General features: G+C 36.3%; 1 protein-coding gene across 1 annotated transcript in view; it reads left to right on the top strand.

Annotated features, from left to right (window-relative positions):
- PTPN13 (protein tyrosine phosphatase non-receptor type 13) overlaps positions 1–22,661 on the top strand; it is a gene marked incomplete at its 5' end in the record, with an annotated part of 177,088 nt that overhangs the window by 120,721 nt on the left and 33,706 nt on the right. Inside the window, 16 exons of the mRNA XM_082653757.1 lie at positions 134–241; positions 413–544; positions 1,909–2,369; positions 3,393–3,539; positions 4,823–4,916; positions 7,597–7,682; positions 8,380–8,542; positions 9,909–10,123; positions 10,238–10,336; positions 11,720–12,087; positions 13,255–13,435; positions 14,689–14,850; positions 15,356–15,527; positions 15,629–15,839; positions 19,190–19,260; positions 21,631–21,692. Coding sequence (XP_082509883.1) covers positions 134–241; positions 413–544; positions 1,909–2,369; positions 3,393–3,539; positions 4,823–4,916; positions 7,597–7,682; positions 8,380–8,542; positions 9,909–10,123; positions 10,238–10,336; positions 11,720–12,087; positions 13,255–13,435; positions 14,689–14,850; positions 15,356–15,527; positions 15,629–15,839; positions 19,190–19,260; positions 21,631–21,692 — 2,732 coding nt within the window. The remainder of the gene's footprint in view (positions 1–133; positions 242–412; positions 545–1,908; positions 2,370–3,392; positions 3,540–4,822; positions 4,917–7,596; positions 7,683–8,379; positions 8,543–9,908; positions 10,124–10,237; positions 10,337–11,719; positions 12,088–13,254; positions 13,436–14,688; positions 14,851–15,355; positions 15,528–15,628; positions 15,840–19,189; positions 19,261–21,630; positions 21,693–22,661) is intronic.

The raw sequence follows: 22,661 nt of genomic DNA, 5'->3' as shown, positions 1-22,661 counted from the left end.
GGCTATATTCCTGTGCTATATAATATATTCTTGTAGCTTATTTATTTTATACATAGTAGTTTGTACCTCTTAATTCCCTACCCCTATCTTGCCCCTCCCCATGAAGATCTTTTTAAAATGTGCTGTTTCACAGGATTTCAAATTATTGGTGGAGAAAAGATGGGAAGACTGGATCTAGGTATATTTATTAGTTCAATTACCCCTGGAGGACCAGCTGACTTGGATGGATGCTTAAAGCCAGGTATTTATTTTTAGGTAATTTCCTAAGTACTTAACTGACAGGCATGAATTTGCACAGATGGCAAAAGTAGAACTTGGGCAAAACAAAACTAATGAGGGGCAGGTAGCATTTCTAAGATTTAGCATGAATTTCTCTTTGATATAGAAAATATTGGATCGTCTATTTTTACAGGAGACCGTTTGATATCTGTGAATAGTGTGAGTCTGGAGGGGGTCAGCCACCATGCTGCAATTGAAATTTTGCAAAATGCACCTGAAGACGTGACACTTGTTATCTCTCAGCCAAAAGAAAAGATATCCAAAGGTAATGTTGTGAATGGCTCTTAGCTGTGTGTTCTGTTTCACTTTCCACAAAAATTTCAATACGTGGAGCAATAAATTAGATTTAAACTTATTTCCTTTCTGGAAATGTAATATGTGTAGTTCTGATTGCTTTAATTTTATGCATCAGTATAACTTTTTCATTCATCACTTCTAAGATTTTCTGTCTTATTCTTCTTTAGTAATATATGCATAAAAATGGATTTGTTGTGCAAAATCAATATCACTTAATTAAATTCTGAGTACTCGATGTGTTCCATCACTTCTTAGGCCAAATCAGAAATAAAATTCTTAATAATTGCCTAATTAATATAGTTATATAACAGTTACCTATGAAGTCCTGTCGTGAACCTGATTATAAAAGGATACCAACACACCAGAAATGTAGAAGCAAGACCGTATCATTTTGTCTCATAATCCCTGCCATTAGCATGTTGTGACAAAAAAGGCACTTGACAAAGACCAGATGACTTGAGTTCAAGCCATACCTGAGCCACTTATTAGCTGTGTGACAAGTCCTCTTGAGCTATGGTTGTTTTTCTTTCTTTAAAGCGGATACATTGACCTGGCCCTGCCTTGTCTGTCTTGCACAGAGTTGTCACGAGGATCAAGTGATGGGGCAGTGTTAGAAAGCAGCACACACAGCATGTGCAGTGAGCAGTGAGAAAGGCTCAGAGTCCAGGGGCAGATTCTGTCTCACTGCTTAACACTTTATACTTCTTACTGACTTTTAGGAATTCTTTGTATATTATTTAAGTTTTCCTTATTTGCTTGCCATGTAAGACTTCATTTCTAATAAACTTGCATCTGTAATTCTTTTACGCATGTCACCTGTGGATTGTGTCTTAGGAAAGCTTTCGTAAGTGGCTTTTTGAAAGAACTATGTATGTAAGGAATTCGGAGTTGCCTTCCTTGATAATTACTTGGAGTCCAAAAAATGCAGTCTGATAAGACAATATAAAACAAGTAAATATATAACCATTAAATAAGGATCAAGGATTTTTGGAGATTCAAGTTATCTCTAGTTAGGGAATTGAGAAAGTCTTCACAGGGGAGACTCACTAGAAATAGGTCTTGGAGAATGGAAATCAGGAGTTAAGGCAAAAGGGGTCCACATTTCCATAGAAGCTGCGGAAAGAAAGACCCAAAGAGGAAGCAAAGGAAACAGAAAGCATCTGCTACTTTTGTTGAGTCCTTGTCATGGTTCCAAGCCCTGGTTCATGTGTCGTATGTGTGTTATCCTATGTAAAATCCTCCCAACAATCACCAGGGAACATTGTGCATATATGTAAGCACAAACATGTGTCACTAACCTGTTATCCTCATTGCCGGATTTTGACTTTTCAGTGCCTTCTGCTCCTGTGCACATTGGCATTGGCATGAAAAACTACATGAAGAAAGCTTCCTACGTGCAAGACAGTGCTGTAAATTCTGAGGATCACTGCTGGCCACGTGGCACCCCAGGGCACATCTCAGATAGCTCATTTGGGCTGTCTGGGGGCCTGCGAGAGGGAAGCCTGAGTTCTCAAGATTCCAGGACTGAGAGTGCCAGCTTGTCCCAGAGCCAGGTCAATGGTTTCTTTGTCAGCCATGTAGGTGACCGAAGCTGGCAGGAATCAAAGCACGGCAGCCCTTCCCCATCTGTGATATCCAAAGCCACTGAGAAAAAGGGGACTTCTACTGACAATAACCAAAGCAAAGCTAAAAAAGCAGGCATTTATGATGCAACAGATTACTCTGACCGTGGAGATTCAGACATGGATGAAGCCACTTATTCCAGCAGTCGGGATCATCAAACACAAAAAAAGGCATTGTTTAATTTGAATCTTTGTTTTTTTCACTTAACAAAGCAAACAACAGCAAATATATTACAGAGCAGAATAATCTACTATAAACTGAGTACATTGTTCTGGAAAGGAGAAATAGTTTATATATTATGCTACTAACTGCTACTGCATTTGATGCTAACTTTCAGAGAAATTAGCAGCTTTGAATACTAACTCCAAAATGGCTGTCATTCTGGGAACTTGCTACATGATTACATAAAGGAATGAATAATCAGATTATGATTGTTTTCTATAAATTGTTTATCTCTTGATATTTATATTAATAAGAAAATTTAATATCTGAAAAAATAGTTCCTAAATAGTTCATATAATGGACAGCTGACTTTACTATTGTTAGCCTAAATTATTCTGAAGTTCTGAATGTATGATAATAAGAGCAACAAAATAGAAAATTGTTCATTTCCTAGAAATTTTAGAAATGATATAAATTTATACGCATATTCACAAGCGGGTTCAGAAAAGAACCTTAAGCCCTTTGTTCACTGAAAAACATTCCTCGTAAGAGAGTTATGTCCTTATAAACTGGGCTTAGCTGTTGTGTCTGTGTTTATAGTGGATTTGTAAACATTAGCAAAGTAAACATGAGGTCTACTCATCTTAAAGGCCCAAGTTAAAAGCTACTGCTTGATATGTATTGTTTTTTAAATGAAATGGAAATACTTTCTAAATTTGAGTGTATAAAAAGCATTGGATAAGGATTATGTAAAAGCCAGGTTTGAACTGGGTTCTGGTCTTCCCTCTGCCATATCTGTTTGACCTGAGGAAAGCCCTTTAATCTCTAGACCTCAATTTCCTCAACCATAAACTATGAAGGCATTGGATTAGATGATCCCTAAGATCTCTTCCAAACTTCATGATCTTCAAATCTACTCTGTCCCTTAATGTCTTACTTTTTCTTAATTTAAAAAAAAAACACATATTGATCTTCCATTAATAATTCAGTTTGACTCTAACAAGAAATCCTGTTTGTTTTTCTTTATTAAGGAATCTTCCTCCTCAATGAATACATCCAACAAAATGAATTTTAAAACTTTTCCTTCATCACCTCCTAAACCTGGAGATATCTTTGAGGTTGAACTGGCTAAAAATGAAAACAGCTTGGGGATAAGTGTCACGGTACTGTTTGACAAGGTTTTCAAATGTTTTCTCTTCTCCATTTCCAGCAGCCTATTGTATGTCAATTTATTAATTGAATTATTTTGCTTCAAAAGGGAAACTTGTCAAATATTTCCAAAATTAAAAATTGAATTATATCTTAAGACTTCTTTTAAAAAACTTGAGTGTGCTACTCACTTTTTCCTGTGGTTTAAAAGAAATTAGACAAATGCTGTTTTCCCCCATAGATCTCATACTTGCTTAATCTGAATACAAGACTTGAAAAATATAAAATTATATTTTGTTTGTTAATAAGTAACATACTTATTAACAAATATGTATGTTTTGTATACATTTGACGTCTTCTGCATTAGCATGGAATAATACATTTTAACCTACATTAAAATAATTAAAGTCTAATAAATGTTTATATGGCCTTTCGCTTCATAATACATCTTAACATGTAAATATGATTAGTATCTTAATATTAGAAGTTCCCAAGAATATATGTAGTACTTTTAAAGTAGGTAAAATATGAGCATAGGCTATTTGATGAAATCACTTTAGAATTCTATTAATGAATACACTGTACCCTAAGTGTAACATTATCATTTATGACATTTGAAGGATATTGTTAGTTATGAAAAGCCATTTAGAAGTAAGGTAGAAATAGCACTCTTAACATATAGAGATCAAAAAGCAAACCTACTTTTCTTTCAGTTTTAATAATACTGTAACCCTTTCCCCCTTGTTCATAAATTCCTTGGAATTTTATTATCTTCCTATTGTGAAGGGAAATAAAAGCTGAATATCCACAAGAGATGGAGAATCTACTCATTAGATCTCATCTACACTGTAACAAAACTTCTATACCAACATCTTTTAAAATGAAAAGAAAATTTTCCCTTGACTCATGAGATTTGCTTTCAGATTAGCAAATATGATCTGAAGTATATTATTACATATGCTGTTTTTTCTGACAGTTATATTCTCACACTAATATTGCATGGATGGATTTTTGCTTGCTGCTTGTGTGTAATGCATGGTATAGACTTATAAAAGGAAAAGCAACTCCTCATACAGTCAAGATCTGGCATGTTGTTATTTTCTGAATAAAGAATTTTTCTAAAAAAGTAACTGCTTTAACATTTGGAAAACTTACTAGAAATATTCTTGGGTATTGAAATAATTGCATGTGCTGATGTGATGCTGCTGCTTTGGCTGATGAATTGAATGCTTTCTATGTCTCAGATTTGAAAGATAGAGTGGGAAATTTTTCATATTACAAAATGCTATTTTATTTGTCTTTTTCCACTTAGGGAGGTGTGAATACCAGTGTCAGACATGGTGGCATTTATGTGAAAGCTGTTATTCCCAAGGGAGCAGCAGAGTCCGATGGCAGAATTCACAAAGGTAGACTGTTTGTGTGTATGGGAATTACATATAGGATTATCACTTCAACAAATAAAGAAGAAATTGGAAAGTTGATACAGATGTTCAAATTATTCATAATATGAAATAAGAACATATCAATTATTTTAAGACTACAGCATTAAAAAACTCCTTGATATAATTCCAAAAAAAATATTTTTTTTTGGAGTATAATTGCTTTACAGTGTTGTTAGTTTCTGCTGTAGAACAAAGTGAATCAGCTACATGTATGCATATATCCCCTCCCTCTTGAGCCTCCCTCCCACCACCAACCCCCACCCCCACCCATATCCCACCCCTCTAGGTCATCACAGAGCATTGAGCTGAGTTCCCTGTGCTATACAGAGCTGTAGCAGCAGCTTCCCACTAGCTATGTTTTACACATGGTAGTGTATATATGTCAGTGCTACTCTCTCAATTCGTCCCACCCTCCCCTCCCCATGCTGTGTCCACAAGTCCGTTCTCTACATCTGCGTCTCTTTTCCTGCCCTGCAAATAGGTTCATCAGTACCATTTTTCTAGATTCCATATATATGTGTTAATATATGATATTTGTTTTTCTCTGTCTGACTTACTTCACCCTGTATGACAGACTGACTCTAGGTCCATCCACATCACTTCAAATGACCCAGTTTCGTTCCTTTTTATGGCTGAGTAATACTCCATTGGATATATGTATCACATCTTCTTTATCCATTCATCTCTTGATGGACATTTAGCTTGCTTCCATGTCCTGGCTATTGTAAATAGTACTGCAGTCAGTGAACATTGGGGTACGTGTATCTTTTTGAATTATGTTTTTCTCAGGGTATATGCCCAGTAGTGGGATTGCTGGGTCATATAGTAGTTCCATTTTTAGTTTTTGTTTTTTGTTGTTTTTTTTAACACCTTTATAGGAGTATAATTGCTTTACAGTGGTGTGTTAGGTTTTGCTGTATAACAAAGTGAATAAGCTATACGTATACATATATCCCCATATCCCCTCCCTCTTGCGTCTCCCTCCCACTCTCCCTATCCCACCCCTCTAGATGGTCACAAAGCACCGAGCTGATCTCCCTGTGCTATGCGACTGCTTCCCACTAGCTATCTGTTTTACGTTTGGTAGTGTATATGTGTCCATGCCGCTCTCTCACTTCGTCCCAGCTTACCCTTCCCCCTCCCCATGTCCTCAAGTCCATTCTCTACGTCTGCGTCTTTATTCCTGTCCTGCCCCTAGATTTTTTTAGATTCTATATATAGGTCCATCCACCTCACTACTAATAACTCAATTTTGTTTCTTTTTATAGCTGAGTAATATTCCATTGTATATATGTGCCACATCTTCTTTACCCCTTCATCTGTTGATGGACACTTAGGTTGCTTCCGTGTCCTGGCTATTGTAAATAGAACTGCAGTGAACATTGTGGTACATGACTTTTTGCATTATGGTTTTCTCAGGGTATATGCCCATTAATGGGATTGCTGGGTCATATGGTAGTTCTATTTTTGTTTTTTAAGGAATCTCCATACTGTTCTCCAAAGCAGCTGTACCAATGACATTCTCACCAACAGTTCAAGAGGGTTCCCTTTTCTCCACACCCTCTCCAGCATTTATTGCTTGTAGATTTTTTGTTGATGGCTATTCTGACCATTGTAAGGTGATACCTTATTGTGGTTTTGATTTTCATATCTCTAATAATTAGTGATGTTGACCATCTTTTCATGTGTTTGTTGGCAATCTGTGTGTCTTCTTTGGAGAAATGTCTGTTTAGGTCTTCCACCCATTTTTGGATTGGGTTGTTTGTTCTTTTGATGTTGAGCTGCATGAGCTGCTTGTATATTTTGGAGCTTAATCCTTTGTCAGTTGCTTTGTTTGCAAATATTTTCTCCCATTCTGAGGGTTGTCTTTTGGTCTTTTTTATGGTTTCCTTTGCTATGCAAAAGCTTTTAAGTTTAATTAGGTCCCATTTATTTATTTTTGTTTTTATTTTCGTTACTCTAGGAGGTGGGCCAAAAACTCTTATTTTAAGCTTATTCTCTCGTATCAGAAAATATCTTGACAGTGTTTTAGTTCATGTTTTGTATTGATACTTTCTAAGAAGCAAATTGCCAGAGATTGCAAAAGGGATATTGCCCTTGCAAAAACACTGACATCTGCATTTCTAATAAGAACTAACTAGGTTTGTTCTCTCCAGTCTCTCTACATTTGTAGTTCAGTTTATCTTTTTTCCCTAATTTAAACAGATTTTATAATATATACAATATTCTGTTCTAAAATGATTAGCCATAAGGCTTCCCTGGTGGCGCAGTGGTTGAGAGTCTGCCTGCCGATGCAGGGGACACAGGTTCGTGCCCCGGTCCGGGAAGATCCCACATGCCGCGGAGCGGCTAGGCCCGTGAGCCATGGCCACTGAGCCTGCGCATCCGGAGCCTGTGCTCCACAACGAGAGAGGCCACAACAGTGAGAGGCCCACGTACCACAAAAAAAAAAAATGATTAGCCATAGAATTGAGAAAGGAATTAAGTACATGTTAAAGAAACTCTGTGACACAGTTTTGTCCAGAATTTGTCTGAGTCCCTCCTCAAGCAAATTAGTACAAAAACGAGACCATAAGGTATTAAAGAACATGTAGAATCTTTATTTTATGATTTGCTTCTTTCAACATTACTGCCTAATTTGTAGGTGATCGTGTCCTAGCTGTCAATGGAGTTAATCTGGAAGGAGCTACTCATAAGCAAGCTGTGGAGACACTGAGAAATACAGGACAGGTAATAGATCATTATACCAACCTTTTCTAGATACCATAAAACATAATAATGTGTGAATAATACCAATTTCACTGAGATCTCCAAATTTATTAGTCAAGAAACAGCCTGATTCGTGTAAACATGCTTGTATTTTTCCCTCCAAACTGGGAAGCAAGTATTATGTTGAGGATTTTTATTTAGGAAGCTGGCTTTCTCTGTCACATTTAGCCCTTATATTACCAGAGATCTGACAGGAGGAAGGAGGCATATTGCATTAAAAAATTTTTCATAAACATGTACAAATATCTAGTGATTTTCACTTCTAGTTATTTCAGCCCAGAGGCTAAATTCACATTGGTCTAATACATTTTGAGTCAGGGAGTTTACCAAATTATTTATAAAGATCTTTATATTATTAGGTTAGTGGTGATTTTATTTTAATACCTGAATTTTCTATAACATGTTTATATTATTTTTATAATAGAAGTTTTTTCTTTCTAATAGTTTATCTTTTTATACAGTTTTCAAAACATTGATTTTGAAATTTTCAGTCCCTTGCTTTTTCCCTCTATTTTTTTCTCCCTCTACTTGTATTTTGGTAGACCAGGTAGTTACTTTAAATGATTTTATACCATCAACTATACGAAGTCCTGAAAACTTACCTACTTTCTTATAAAACTTTCTTCTAAGTTAATGAAGTACTGTTCTATTTGTCCAGGTGGTTCATCTGTTGTTAGAAAAGGGACAGTCTCCAGCATCCAAAGAACATGTCCCTGTAACCCCACAGTGTACCCTCTCAGATCCAGATGCCCAAAGTCAAGCCCCAGAAAAAATGATGAAGAAAATGACTCACATAAAAGACTACAGCTTTGTTACTGAAGGTCAGACCTTGGGAGACTGTCACCTCACATTAAACTTATTCCTGGATTATTTAAAATGTGATTTTTACATGTTGGATCACAATTCATACCTGGGTCTCTTTATTTATTCTTGTCAAGTGTAAATAATAATCTGATGCAGCACTATACTAAATTAAAAAAAAAAAAAACAGACACGTTTGTAGCTGTTGAAGTCTGAAAGGCTTTGGATAATGAAATCATGCACAAAGCAAATTATGGTCATTTAATAGTGCCTTAAATAGTTGTCAAATTCAAAATAAAATTTGTACAGGAAAAATATAAATAATTGCTGAGAATGGCTTCAAACCCATATGAAACCTTGACTCTTACATTTTTTATATTTCTGTTTAATTGTATGGACTTGTGAAGCTAAGCCTGGGCAGAAATTCACTAACAGTTCCCAGATACTGGTTTTTCTTACAAACTTTGCTAGCCTTTGGACATACCACTAATTGGAAGTAAAATAAGGAAATTAAGACTGATGTGGTAGTGAGTTTTTCATAAGGCTGAATGTGTTCATAATACGGAAGTGCCCTCTGAGTCCATCTGTCTTCCTTTTGAGGTTATAAATGTCCTTTACTTTATAAATGGTAGTGGTGGTATTTGGTCATTGTTTTGTCTTTATTTTAAATTTTTCTTTGATTATACAAATGTTAGCAACTCTGAATTATTCTCCAAAATAAAAAGAAAATATTAGCCCAAGCTATATTATTTTCCCTGATTATGAAAATAAAATTAGTGTATCCACTTAATCTCACTGCCTTACATTCTTTATTTCTTCCATTACTCTTTCTCTAAATATGTTTTTCATGCTTTCCGGGTTATTGTTCTTTTAATTTCTTTTGTTGATGAGAATTTTATCACAATGCTTTGCAATTTTCTGGATTAAATTGTACCTCACCTAAATATTAGAAGGTCACCTCACTTGCCCTTAACCCTTCTCTATCATCTGTTTTGCTCTTCTTACCATCTCTTTCCCATTGTATACCTGAATTTCTCTTATTCTTCTCCTTTCTTGTTTTTTTCCCTCTTTTTCTCTGTCATTGTACAGTTTTATAAAACATATGGAATTAAAACATAGTTTCATTTTCAGAACCCTTATTTCAGAACCCACTTTTCTGTTCAAACAGCATATTAGTTCATGCAGCTTAAGTTTTCTTAATAATAGAGAGTGTGAAATAGGATTTAAATACAGAATAAGCATACAATAATTGCATATAAAGCTGTAAATACGGTGGAAATGGGCTTTTTAAAATGTATCTAAAAGTATATATGTTTATATGTTCATATGTATACACAGCCTGTTAAGAATATTTACTTTCTTTCTTTTTTTTTTTTTTTTCTCCAGAGAATACATTTGAGGTGAAATTGTTTAAAAATAGCTCAGGCCTAGGGTTCAGTTTTTCTCGAGAAGATAATCTTATACCCGAACAAATGAACATCAGCATAGTAAGGGTTAAAAAGCTTTTTCCGGGACAGCCAGCAGCAGAAAGTGGACAAATTGATGTGGGAGATGTTATCTTGAAAGTGAATGGAGCCTCTTTGAAAGGACTGTCTCAGCAGGTGAGCCCCCAGCATGTGGAGTGCAGCATTTTTAATGAGTTAGATTGGCTTTTCAGAATGATTTCATAATGCTGGTTTAACTGTATCTTCATTTCTCACTCATGGTACCCACAGGAAGTCATATCCACTCTCAGGGGAACATCTCCAGAAGTATCCTTGCTTCTCTGTAGACCACCACCTGGTGTGCTACCAGAAATCGACCCTGCTCCTTTGGTGAGACTTAGGAAAAGTAATTTCTATATTTACAGAGTATCAATTGAATGATTAATTCAGTTGTAGTGGTTTCATCATAGTTTGATCTCCTGGGTTTCATCCTAGTTACTTCTTTAGCTAGGAGTATTATCTTGTGTGGGTCTCATAATCTCTGAGTGTAATCTATGTTTGTAATATAAAGTAATTTAGTTCACTTTCTCTTCTCTCCCTTCCAATTCTAAGATTCTAGGATTTTAGGAATTTATTTTCCAAACATAAATACAAAAAGACATAAAACAATGGCTACAAAAACCTTTTATCCATTTCTTCATTGAATCAAATTTGGAAATGTAATCCTCATTCTGAGCTAGTTTAGATGAAAATGAGAATTATTTAAGATTTTTTGCCTTAACTTTTAATACTAGAAATCACATAGGCAGTATGTTTGTCCATTTCCTTTCTTATGTTAAGGAATAGCTAAAGGATCCAAAATCTATTTTGATGGTTATTTATACATTGCATACTGATAGGTGGGAATCCATACATAGATGAATAATAATCTAATTGAAAGACAGCCTCTGGCCTGTCTACTTAAAATAGTGCTCCGTTACCAATGAACATGATACCTGTGTATGAAAGGCAGGAGTGTCTGGCCCCAGAAACTTTAACCCTTATATCCGGGAGAAGAGGGAATATTATAAGGACATTAACAGGAAAGTAACATTTCTGTAAGGTGCATTATAAATAGCATTTTAAGAGACTACATTGATTTTGGGAACCAGATAGAAAGAACTGAGTGGAAATTTCTTGAGTATGTAAATTGATATGATCTTTCTGGAAAGCAATCTGGAAATATTTAACAAGGCCTTTAAAAACATCTTACGTGCTGAATATAGAAAATTCTATTTCTGTTACAGGAAATTACAAGGAAATAATGAGAAACTCAGGTGAAAATCTACATACAAAAAAGTTCTAGATTTCTATTTATAGTGAAAAGCTAGAAACAACTCTGTATCCAATAAAAGAATTCTGAAATAAATTAAAGCTATAGCCATCTGTAAGATTATTATATGGTTTATGCAGTTGTTTTCAAAGCATGTTTAAGGATCTCAGAAGATACTCATGGTAGAAACCTAAATTTTGAAAGCAGGGTACAAAGTATGATATTAATATATACTGTAACTCTAATTATGAATGAAAGTACAAGTTGTACAATATTAACAGCTGTTACTTTTATATATGATTTTTTCTCTAATGAGAGAAAAAAATAACATTTTTTATTAGCAAAAAAATGAATATTTTAATAGGAAGTGCTTATGTTTAACACGTTCATTTTCAACCAAATGAAAATATAAGTTAATATAAGTTGTCACACTCTGATCTCTTTAAATGTGTCCATTACAGACCCCACTGCACTCTCCAGCACAAGTACCTCCAAACAACAACAGTAAAGACCCTCTTCAGACAGCATGTGTGGAGCAAGGCACCAGCTCAGATGAAAATGAAATGTCTGACAAAAGCAAGAAACCATGCACGTCCCCATCCAGGAGAGACAGTTATAGTGACAGTAGTGGCAGTGGAGAAGACGACTTAGTGAAAGCTCCAGCAAAGATACCAAACATGAGCTGGAGTTCAGCTTTGCATCAGACTCTAAGCAACATGGTGTCACAGGCACAAAGTCAACACGACGCACTCATGAGTCAAGAAACTACCATTTGTACCATGTTTTACTATCCTCAGAAAACACCTAATAAACCAGAACTTGAGGACAGGTATTGTCAATATTATGTGTAGCCCTCAAAGCAGCTGGTTAGTGTTAATAACAAGAGCAGCCACCTCCATTTCTCTAAGAATGAAATGTGTCTATCTGTGAACCTCACAATCGTTAGGCAGAAGGTGACTCTATTGGATATCTAGCTATTGCGTCTGACAGTTTTAGTTAGCACACTCTCTACCCATTTGACCTGAGCCTTGCTGCTCTTTTGAGCATATTAACTAGTAATTAAGAAAGTTTTTTGTATTTCACCATCATTCATATTATTTACCAGAAGGAGAAGAGACTTATTCTGATAGTGATGGGATAGAAGAATAAGGAGTAGACATATAAAGGGAAGCGGTAGGGAGGAAGTGGGTAGAGAGTTTGCAAAAGGTAGGACATAAAAGAGTACTGAAGAGGGGGACAGAAGAAATGATCGAAAGCATAGAGGAATACAAAGGGAAAGACTACATCTATACCTATGAGAGTCATTCAGACATTTTATGGTTTAGCTACAACTTTGGGTATATTCAGGTCCAACTATGTATATGTTCAAGTTTTTTTTTTTGTTTTTTTCCTATTGTGTCATCCAAAATAACTACAAGAATAAGACTTACTCTTTTCTTATTTCTTCCTTTTTCTTATGTTGAAACACACATTAGGCTTCTGATAACATTAGCTTCAGCCTTGAATTAACAACTAGGAGTCAAAAGTATACCTATTTAGGGCTTCCCTGGTGGCGCAGTGTTTGAGAGTCCGCCTGCCAATGCAGGGGACACGGGTTTGTGCCCCGGTCTGGGAAGATCCCACATGCCGCGGAGCAACTGGGCCCGTGAGCCATGGCCGCTGAGCCTGCGCGTCCAGAGCCTGTGCTCCGTTAAGGGGAGAGGCCACAACAGTGAGAGGCCCACATACCGCAAAAAACAACAACAAAAAAAGTATACCTATTTAATTTTTCATACTGATTTTTGCAGCTTAAAGAGGTAGACAGAGAATAAGAATCAGTAATGTTGGCATAGAACAGATGTGAAATAAATTCATAGTCCAGAATCAGACAAAAAGTAGCTTAGGATCTCAATAAAAAGCAAACATAAATATTTGTTGAGCATTTTCTGTTTGTGGCACAAACTTACTATATTGACATTGCAATGTGTTTGAAAATAGTCTTACTTTGTCTCTGTAGTAATCCTTCCCCTCGACCACCCGCTGTAACTCCTGGGCAGAGTTGTCAATCTCAGTCAGAATCTGCTTCCACTAATGCAATGGATAAATGTCATAAATGTCACACTTCTGAGCCAACTAGACAGGAAAGCTTGACGTCTTTGAAAAATGACTTGGAAAACCACCTTGAAGACTTTGAACTGGTGAGTTATTTCCTTTGTATGAAGAAAATTCCATATTTTCTCAAGTAAAATGTAGTCCTCCACAGTTTCCCTTTAGGGAAAAGGCTGTGTTTTAGATTAGCCTCATATCTATGTTCAGTAAATAGATAACATATCTGGCTGGTATGTTTCTCTGCTGAGAATTAGGGAAAAAGGCAAAAAGACCTGAGTATAAATCCTGACTCTACCACTGACTTGCTGTAGTTTGGCAGGTGCCTATGGACAAATTACTTAATCCTCTGAGTCTTAGTAGTTTTAGCTCTAAAATGAGACTAGTAACCTCATAGTATTGTGGTGAGGATTAAATGAAATAACATATGTAGAGCACCTAGCACAGTACCTGTTATTTCCCAAATTCTGATGAGTTACCTGTTTAATTTTTAATCAAGTTTGAATGTAATTTTATTCTCCTCCACACTGTTTTATGGGTGCCTATAAATGGAATCCTTTTCTTTACTAATAGCCCTAGAACTTCTAAAGCTACAAATTCAGTTTGGAAGCCAGCCAAATTTCCAAGAATAATATGCTTAACACTGATTCGAAATCACCCTTTTTCAATACTGTTTTTATTTTTGTTACCTAAGTAATAAATATTTATTATAGGAAAATTAGAAAACAAAAATTAAAACCACCTATAATCTCACCACTCAAAAACCATAAACATTTTGGAGTTAATCTTTCCAGGTACTTCATTTTCCTATAATTGCATGTGTGTGTGTGTGTGTGTGTAGCATCTACATCTTCAACTTCATTCTCAGCAACAGAGTGAAAATAATCTTTGAACAATTTCCTTAGAAGTCTGTCATCATGCCGGTAAGCTGTAAGCAACCTTATCTCAATTGAAATCTAAAAAAAAAAAATTATACAACTAAATACCGCAAGTTGTGATATTTAGTCACCCAGACTTCATGTATTTACCCCCAAAAAAACTTTCTTTTGTTGCTCTTGGCATGGGTGTTTGTCACTGTTTGTTCTGAAAATACAAGAATTGAAGCATGAGTAAGTTCTGTCTCAGCTATCTAGACAAGCACATAATGTTGAATTTAAACTCAACTCTTACATGGGCAGGGAGGCATTTTCTAGAATTGGACATACCTGGCTTCTTCACTTGGGCAAGTTAAGTAACCTTTTAAGGTGTAGTGTCCTCCTGTGTTAATCAATGGAAATATTTGTCTTTCTCTTTGCCTTTACAGCAAAATAGACAACCTAAAAGAATCACTGTTTTCTTCCCTTAGGAGATGATAGAACTCCACATTACCCTAATTAAGTCAGAAAAAGGAAGCCTGGGTTTTACAGTAACCAAAGGCAATCAGAGTATTGGTTGTTATGTTCATGATGTCATTCAGGATCCAGCCAAAAGTGATGGAAGGCTAAGACCTGGGGACCGGCTCATAAAGGTGAGACATTTAAACAGACTCTGTGCAAATGTGACCAGAGATCAATCCAGGACCGAAGAAGGAAAAGCAAGAAGGTTGAGTTAATATAGTACTCTATTTCACTGCTTGGTTTATGTTTTCCTTCTCCACCTCTTAAAAGTAAAGGCCTTTATATAGTAATAATTTGGAAAATGCTTAATCTCAGTTAAGGCATTAAACAAGCTATCTTGGGTCTCAGGAAGAGAAAGTTTCTTAAATTGCTATAAGAATAAATTTTCTGTATTAGCAAAGTAATGACATTTGTTAGGTATTTTACATTATTATTTCATTTATAATTACTTGGTCATTGTGTTCATGATTTCCACAGTAGAGGGGATTACCAATAAACTAGAGACCGTTCTTTATTGTGAATCTCCTACTGGCTAAAATAAATTATATAAAAAGTTAGGGAAATTACTGTATTTTGTTGGCAACTTATGTGTTCCAGTAATTGTAATCCTACTTTGCCCCATTCTCATTTTTATAGGTTAATGATACAGATGTTACAAAAATGACTCACACAGATGCAGTGAATCTACTCCGAGCTGCACCCAAGACAGTCAGATTAGTTCTTGGCCGAGTTCTAGAATTACCCAGGATGCTAATGCTGCCTGATTTGCTACCTGACATTACATTTACATGCAACAAAGAGGAGCTGGGTAATGCAAATTCAAGCTTTGTCCAGTGTGATTTTTCTTGGCTAGATTAAGAGTAAGTACTGTTAAGACTAAGGAAACAAATATTTTTCTGTTCCCTAAAGGTTTTTCCTTATCTGGAGGTCACGACAGCCTTCATCAAGTGGTATATGTTAGTGATATCAATCCAAGGTCAGTTGCAGCCACTGAGGGTAATCTCCAGCTCTTAGACATCATCCACTATGTGAACGGAGTCAGCACACAAGGAATGACTTTGGAAGAAGCTAGGAGAGCATTAGACATGTCACTGCCTTCAGTGGTGCTGAAAGCAACAAGGTACTCTACAGTTATTCACGGATTTTGTTTGTGTGTGCACATCCATTTCAGGCCATTAAAAGATACTAGGTTTTCTTAAAGATATTCCTGAATTAGTAATTCACAGACTAAGTGAATGGGGGTTAGTAATTTATGTGCTTCCTTCATAGTAGTCAAATGTCGGTGCCAGTTTTCATGCCTCGCACCTGCATCCCACACTATCCAGAGCAATCCTCAAACAGGTCTCAGCAATCACTGTAGTAAAGCAAGGACTGTGCGCTGATTGCCTTAGACCTAAATTAAGACCAGCCCTGATGAGGAAAAGGGATAAGAATGTATTGACTGGCCCAGGCCAGTCCTGGCCGATTCCCAGAGCTGGGACATGGTCAGTCCTACCTGAAAGTCATGTCTACAACCAATGGGGCATAGACCATCACATTCACTATACCTCATGACAATTTCACGTTATAAAAAATGCTAATAGCAACTTTTCTTTCACTTAATGGAAATAAATTGAAAAAAAATATGTATTAGTTTCTCTTTTTTTAATGTTTTTATTTATTTGGCTGCATTGGGTCTTCATTGCGGCATGTGGGACCTTTTGTTGCAGCACTCGTTGAGGTGCTCATTGCGGTGCATGGGCTCTTTGTTGCGGCGCCCAGGCTTCTCTAGTTGTGGCATGCGGGTTTTCTCTTCTCTAGTTATGGTGCAGGCTCCAGGGTGTGTGGGCTCTGTAGTTTGCAGCAGGTGGGCTCTCTAGCTGAGGTGTGCGAGCTCGGTAGTTGTGGCACAGGGGCTTAGTTGCTCCGCGGCATGTGGGATCTTAGTTCCCCAACCAGTGATTGAACCCGTGTCACCTGCACTGGAAGGTGGATTCTTTACCACTGGACCACCAGGGAAGTCCCTATGTATTAGTTTCTTACTACTATTAAATTACTACAAATTCTTTGTCCTAAAATCAAGGTGTTGGCAAGCTCCCTTCCATAGGCTCCAGGAGAAAATCCATTTCCTTGCTTTTCCAACTTCTAGACATTGCCCATATTCCTTGGTTCATAGCCCTTTGCCATCTTTAAAGCCAGCAATCACAGCACTCCCTGCTTTGGTCGTCACATCTTTCTGACTCTGACATTCCTACCTCTCTGTTTAACTTATAAGGACCCCTGTGATTACATTGGGCCCAGCCAGATAATCCAGAATAATCTCCTCACCTCTAGATCCTTAATTTACTCACATCTGCAAAATTCCTTTTGCCATGCAAGATAACATATTCAAAGGTTCTGGGGATTATAATGCAGACATCTTTGGGGGGCCATTACTCCACCTGCCACATGTACATGAACCCGGGCTTTCTAGATTACGGTCTTATGTTACATAAGAGAAAACTTCACATTTGTATCTGCGATACATGGTGAGTTTCATATAGTATGTCTTCCAAAATATAGAAACTGTTAATTAAATCATTTGATCATAAACCCATTTTTCCTTCTGAACCTTTAAGTTAGATTGTATACTTTTTCCCTTGAACATAACCCCTGACCGGTTTTCTTCAATATTTATAAAAATTAGATTGGCATACAGTTATTTTCATAGGTGTACCTGAATGTTAATTAGTGGAGGAGGAGAGTGTTCAAACAACCTGGAAAATGTTTTTATGAAAACATTTCTGCTAACCATAGATCTAGATGAATTTTTTGCCTCCAAATCACTAGAGCAGCCCTTACCCTAGGTCTAAAATCAGTTTCTTTTCTCTTTCTACTTTTATCTTTGCTGAAGTCACTACAGTACAGTAGTAGCTGTAGATACAGTAGATACAGTAGTAGCAGTCATAGTTACCTTACCCTTCATTCTTCTTCCAGCTCTCTCTCCTCTGTTGTTTTATTTCTGCCCTCTTTTAAGTCCACAGGGGGGCTTTCCTGGTGGCACAGCAGTTAAGAATCTGCCTGCCAACGCAGGGGACACGGGTTCGAGCCCTGGTCTGGGAAGGTCCCACATGCCGTGGAGCAACTGAGCCCACTAGCCACAACTACTGAGCCTGTGCTCTAGAGCCCGCAGGCCACAACTGCTGAGCCCATGTGCCACAACTACCGAAGGCTGCGTGCCTAGAGCCCGTGCTCCGCAACGAGAGAAACTACCGCAATGAGAAGCCCGCGCACCGCAAGGAAGAGTAGCCCCCGCGCGCAGCAACAAAGACCTAATGCAGCCAAAAATAAAATAAATAAATTTATTTAAAAATTAAAGAAATAATAAAGTCTACAGGGTAACAGTAATGGAGGGTTGTATACTTGTGGTAATTATTTGTCAAGAGCTGTAAAGTGTCTGTAATTTTACCCTATTTGCAAACTAATAAACTAGCCAGTTATTGTTTTATGAATGCTGGTAGAAGATATGAAACTCCTGTATCAGAAACAAAAGACCTTATTACTAAAGGCACAGCAAGCAGCATGAGCATGGTATTGGTGTCGGTTCCCATGTCCTCCAAGTCCCATGGAGATGACATATGTGGGCCTAGTGGGTTTCTGTACATGCAGTGGGTTATAGTACAGGAGAAGAGTACTGTAAGAAGAGCCAGGGAACCCACCACTTTATAGCAGCCTGTAAGAAAGCTTGCATTTTGTTTGGGTAGAGAGATTACATAATTCCTCAAGCTTGCTCACCATGAACATAGCCTTGAGAATTGGCCCAGATAAAAAGTGGTTAGAGCCTTTGCATTTCTGAGGTACCCAGCAAGAACATACAGGGTTGCTTAGGACCCATGGCTGATTGCCTCTCCCAACACTGTATACCTTAGGCAACCTCCCTTTTCTTTCAAGTATTAGCTACAATAAAATCACATTCTAATACTCTTCCAAGGTGCTGTCTCTTGACTGTTTTTCATGTTGGGTTGTACTATTCTTATAATGCTTTGAATATATGTATTTTGTCTAGATTTTCACTTAAAGTAATTCCAAAGAAAAACACGTATCAGGGGCTTTAGATAGGCAAAACTTAGTGATCTGTGACTTTTGAGTGTGGTTATCTTTGAACTATCACTTGAGTGACAGTGAACTAAGTTATTAGATCATGAATATTACCAGTGTTTTAAATGAGAGGGGAAATATGGTGATGTATTGAACTGAAACCCAAGAAAGATTATGTAAAGAAGTGATTCTTAATCTTTTTTCAGTCAAGAATGTCTCCCTCAACCATGTATAGATGATCCCTGATAAAATTTTGTCTGCAGCTTCAGGAAGTACCTAGACCCCCTGAAGCCCATCTAAAATAAAGCTCCTGAGGCTAAATAGTTAACAGATGGCTTGAAGGATATTTAAACAAACATCTTAAATAATTTGCAATTGCGTTTTGTTTTGTTTTGTTTTTTGTAAACAACACAGAAATGGTCATCCAGTGGTTCCCAGTTCTAAGATGTCTGCTGTTTCAGCTCCAAAGTCAGCCAAAGCCAATGGTAAGGATATAGTCATTTTATGACAGCAAGTAGTTATAGAGAGGTAACTATTTTTTTCCCCAAAAGCAAGTTTGGATACTATCACCAAAATGTTTTTATTGCCCTTCCAGACTGTTTTGCAGGATCTGAGTGAAAATATTACACTTAAATAAAAGCATCTCTAATATTCTGTGCATAATAGGAAAGAGTAGAGCAGCATGGCATTTAAAGCCAGATAGAACTGAGTTTACAAGTCCTGTGTAACCTTAGCAAGTTACTTGATCTGTATCTAAGCCTCTATTTTCTACCAGTAAAATAAGAACATTAATAGTATCTATCTGTTAAGGTTATAATGAGACATAAATACAATAATATACTTGCCACAATGATTGTCACATAATAATTTATTCAGACAGTTACTAAATTTCTTCTCTATGCCAGGCAGTGTACTGGGCATTGTGAATATAGCAATGAGTAAACAAAGTATCTGTCTTATATTCTAGCATAGTAATAGAAATTGTAATCTTAATAGTTGTGGCAGCAAACATTAATTTAATGCTTTTTCTGGACTAAGCATTCTTCTAGATGCTCAAATCCTCACAGCAACCCTGTGAGACTAGTATTACTATTATCCTCCTTTTATAGAAGGGGAAACCAAGGCACAGAAAAGTTTGATAACTTGCCCAAGCTACAGGGTTAATAAATAGTCAAGCCAGAATTTAAACCTAGGATGTCTGACTCCATGCTCTCATTCACATAATCAGGCTCAGTAAATGCAGCTTTTATTGATAGTATTCATATAAGAATGTTAGGTACAGGGGAATGTGGTTGAACTTAAAGAGTATTTGAAATGTAAATCCAGTACTTCTTAGTACTTCTTATATAACTAAACTTTTAGGTTATCAGGCAGTAGTATCTAAATACCAAAATAGCTAAAAGAAATCTGCCAATTGCAGTTGTAGTTTGATTATCTTTGTTCTCTGTTGTTACCTGAATGCCTTAGGGGTCCTTCTTGCTGCTTTCTAATAGTTCTGGTTCACATTAGAGTCAAACTACTTCACAGAACAGTCAGGAGAGCATTTTTCTAGTGACCTCTGAGAACACTCCTGTTTGTAACTTTCAAGGCAGAGGAGGGTAGCTGTGCCCTGCCCCCTTGTAGAAACTGCCTAGTAATCTGTCTTTATGGGATTCTCAGGCCTAATTTCTTTATGAATTCTGAAAATCACATAGTATCAGTAATAGGAACTCTCTTGTAGTGATGAAAATGTAAAATGGTACAACCATTTTGGAAAGCAGTTTGACAGTTTCTTAAAAATTTAAACATATGCCCACCATATGATCCAGCCATTCCACTCCTGTTTGTTTACTAAAGAGAAAACAAAGCATATATTCATACACAAAAACTTGTACAGGAATTTTTTAGCAGCTTTCTTTGTAATAACCAAAATCTGAAACCACTCAAATGTCTAAAATCTGTTGAATGAATAACCATTTGTAATATATCCAAGCAACAGAATACTACTCAGCAATAAAAATGAATAGATTGTTGATACATGCAACAACATAATTAAAATAAAATAGGTATGCTGAATGAAAGAAACCAGACAAAAAAAGAATCCATATTGTATTATTCAATTTATACAAGATTGTACAAAAGTGCAAATTAATCTATAGTGACAAAGGAGATTAGTGGTTGCCTGGGGACAGAGGGGGAGAGAGGAACAGGGGGAACAGATGGGAGAGATTACAAATAACAAACTATTGTGCTTTATACTACTCCAGTATGATTCTTTTGAACCAGTGGTTCATTTTTGGTATACTTTTTAATTATTTTTCCTGGTAGTTTAATAAGGTATCTCCTGGAAATAATGAATCTAATTTTTAACTGTAGGGGAAACAATATCATTTTTAATATATGTATTGAATTTTTGTGCTGATATCTAAGAGTTAAAATCCACATTTGGTTTATAAATATACTAAAAGTCCTTTCCAGTTGTATCCATACTTATTTTTCTGTGTTAAATTGATAGTCTTTGTGAAATGAGATAAAGGACCTACTATCTTTCCAGTGACTATATAGTTCAGCATCTGTAATGTCTCTTCCATTTAGTTGGGAAAATCTATATTTAGTGTCTCACACTAGAAACATTTAGCCCAAACTGAGCTTTTATGCAAACTATTTTCTTTTAAGAAATTGGCTTTGTCCTTGGAATAAACCCTTCTCTAATATTTGATTCCATTTAGTTGATTTTAATCACTTTGTGATATGACCTCTCTTAGTGTATTAATAAAAATAAGAACATGCGCAGAAATATGGGTTTTCTTTCACTATTTTGTTGTCCCTAATGTGGTTCTGAGTGGCTCATCCTTTTCTTTCTGTTCTTCCTTCAGGTCATCACATTGTGGAGCCTTGTGGCAAACCGGCACTCACACCTAATAACTCATTCTCCAAGGTAAGTGAAAAGCCACCTTCTTTGTGTCCTACTTCCTTATCTAAATAAGTAGCTTGTTTGTATTTTGAACCAAACTGATTTCATATTTAAATATTTGCCTTTTTTAGACACATGTATTGATTTTTAGATACATGTACTTAGTGAACTAATAGGACTTACTAAGTAACACACAATGAAAAGCCCCCACACAAGTAACCCTACATCATCGGGCACACATTCAGCTCTTAAATAGGCTGATTACTTATATAGATAGCTTTAGTGCTGGGATTTTTTATTAATATGCACAGTTCTTTTGGTTGTCTCTTAGATACCCAGAAGAGAAAAATGTAATTAAGAGTGGGTTAACATTGACCAGCAGTGACTCTCAAATGACAGATCTCTGCTACTAGTGAGGCAAAACTGTAGTGGCAAAAGAAATAGGCTTACTTGCTTTTTTAAAGACATAGAAAATGCTTTACTACATAATAAAATGAAAGAACCTAAATCATTTAAGATTATCACAGGGAAATCTGGAGGTGTTTTAACAAAAATATTTTAATACGTAACTAAATTCCACTTTCAAGCTCTTTATTTAAGGCTACATTTATACCCATTTGTTTGGCTAACATTTCTTTTTACTTTCTGGCATGTAATATACACAGCTTCCAGCTGGATCTTCATTTCATGGAACTGTTTTATCTCACACGTATCTCATGCAATCTATTCTCAACCTCACTACTCAAATATCTTTCCACGTAAAATCCAGAGCTGAGGCATTTCCCTCCTAGTAATCTGAAAATCTTATCAGCTCAACAAGATTTCTGGAATTAGAACTTTTGTTATTCGTGATTGTAAACATTTTTTGTTGGAGTTAAAATCTTCCAGGAAGTCTCCTAAATGATATTCTGTCCTTGAATACTAATGTCTGTACTATGAATTTCTCATGAAGAGTGGAATTTTACAATCCAGTGAAATTTTTTGACATTATGT

Source organism: Grampus griseus, assembly GCF_964374135.1.
Source record: "Grampus griseus genome assembly, chromosome: 4".
NCBI classification, from domain to species: domain Eukaryota; kingdom Metazoa; phylum Chordata; class Mammalia; order Artiodactyla; family Delphinidae; genus Grampus; species Grampus griseus.
Note: the sequence above shows the minus strand (reverse complement) of the source record. Positions and strands in the feature narration are given on the sequence as shown.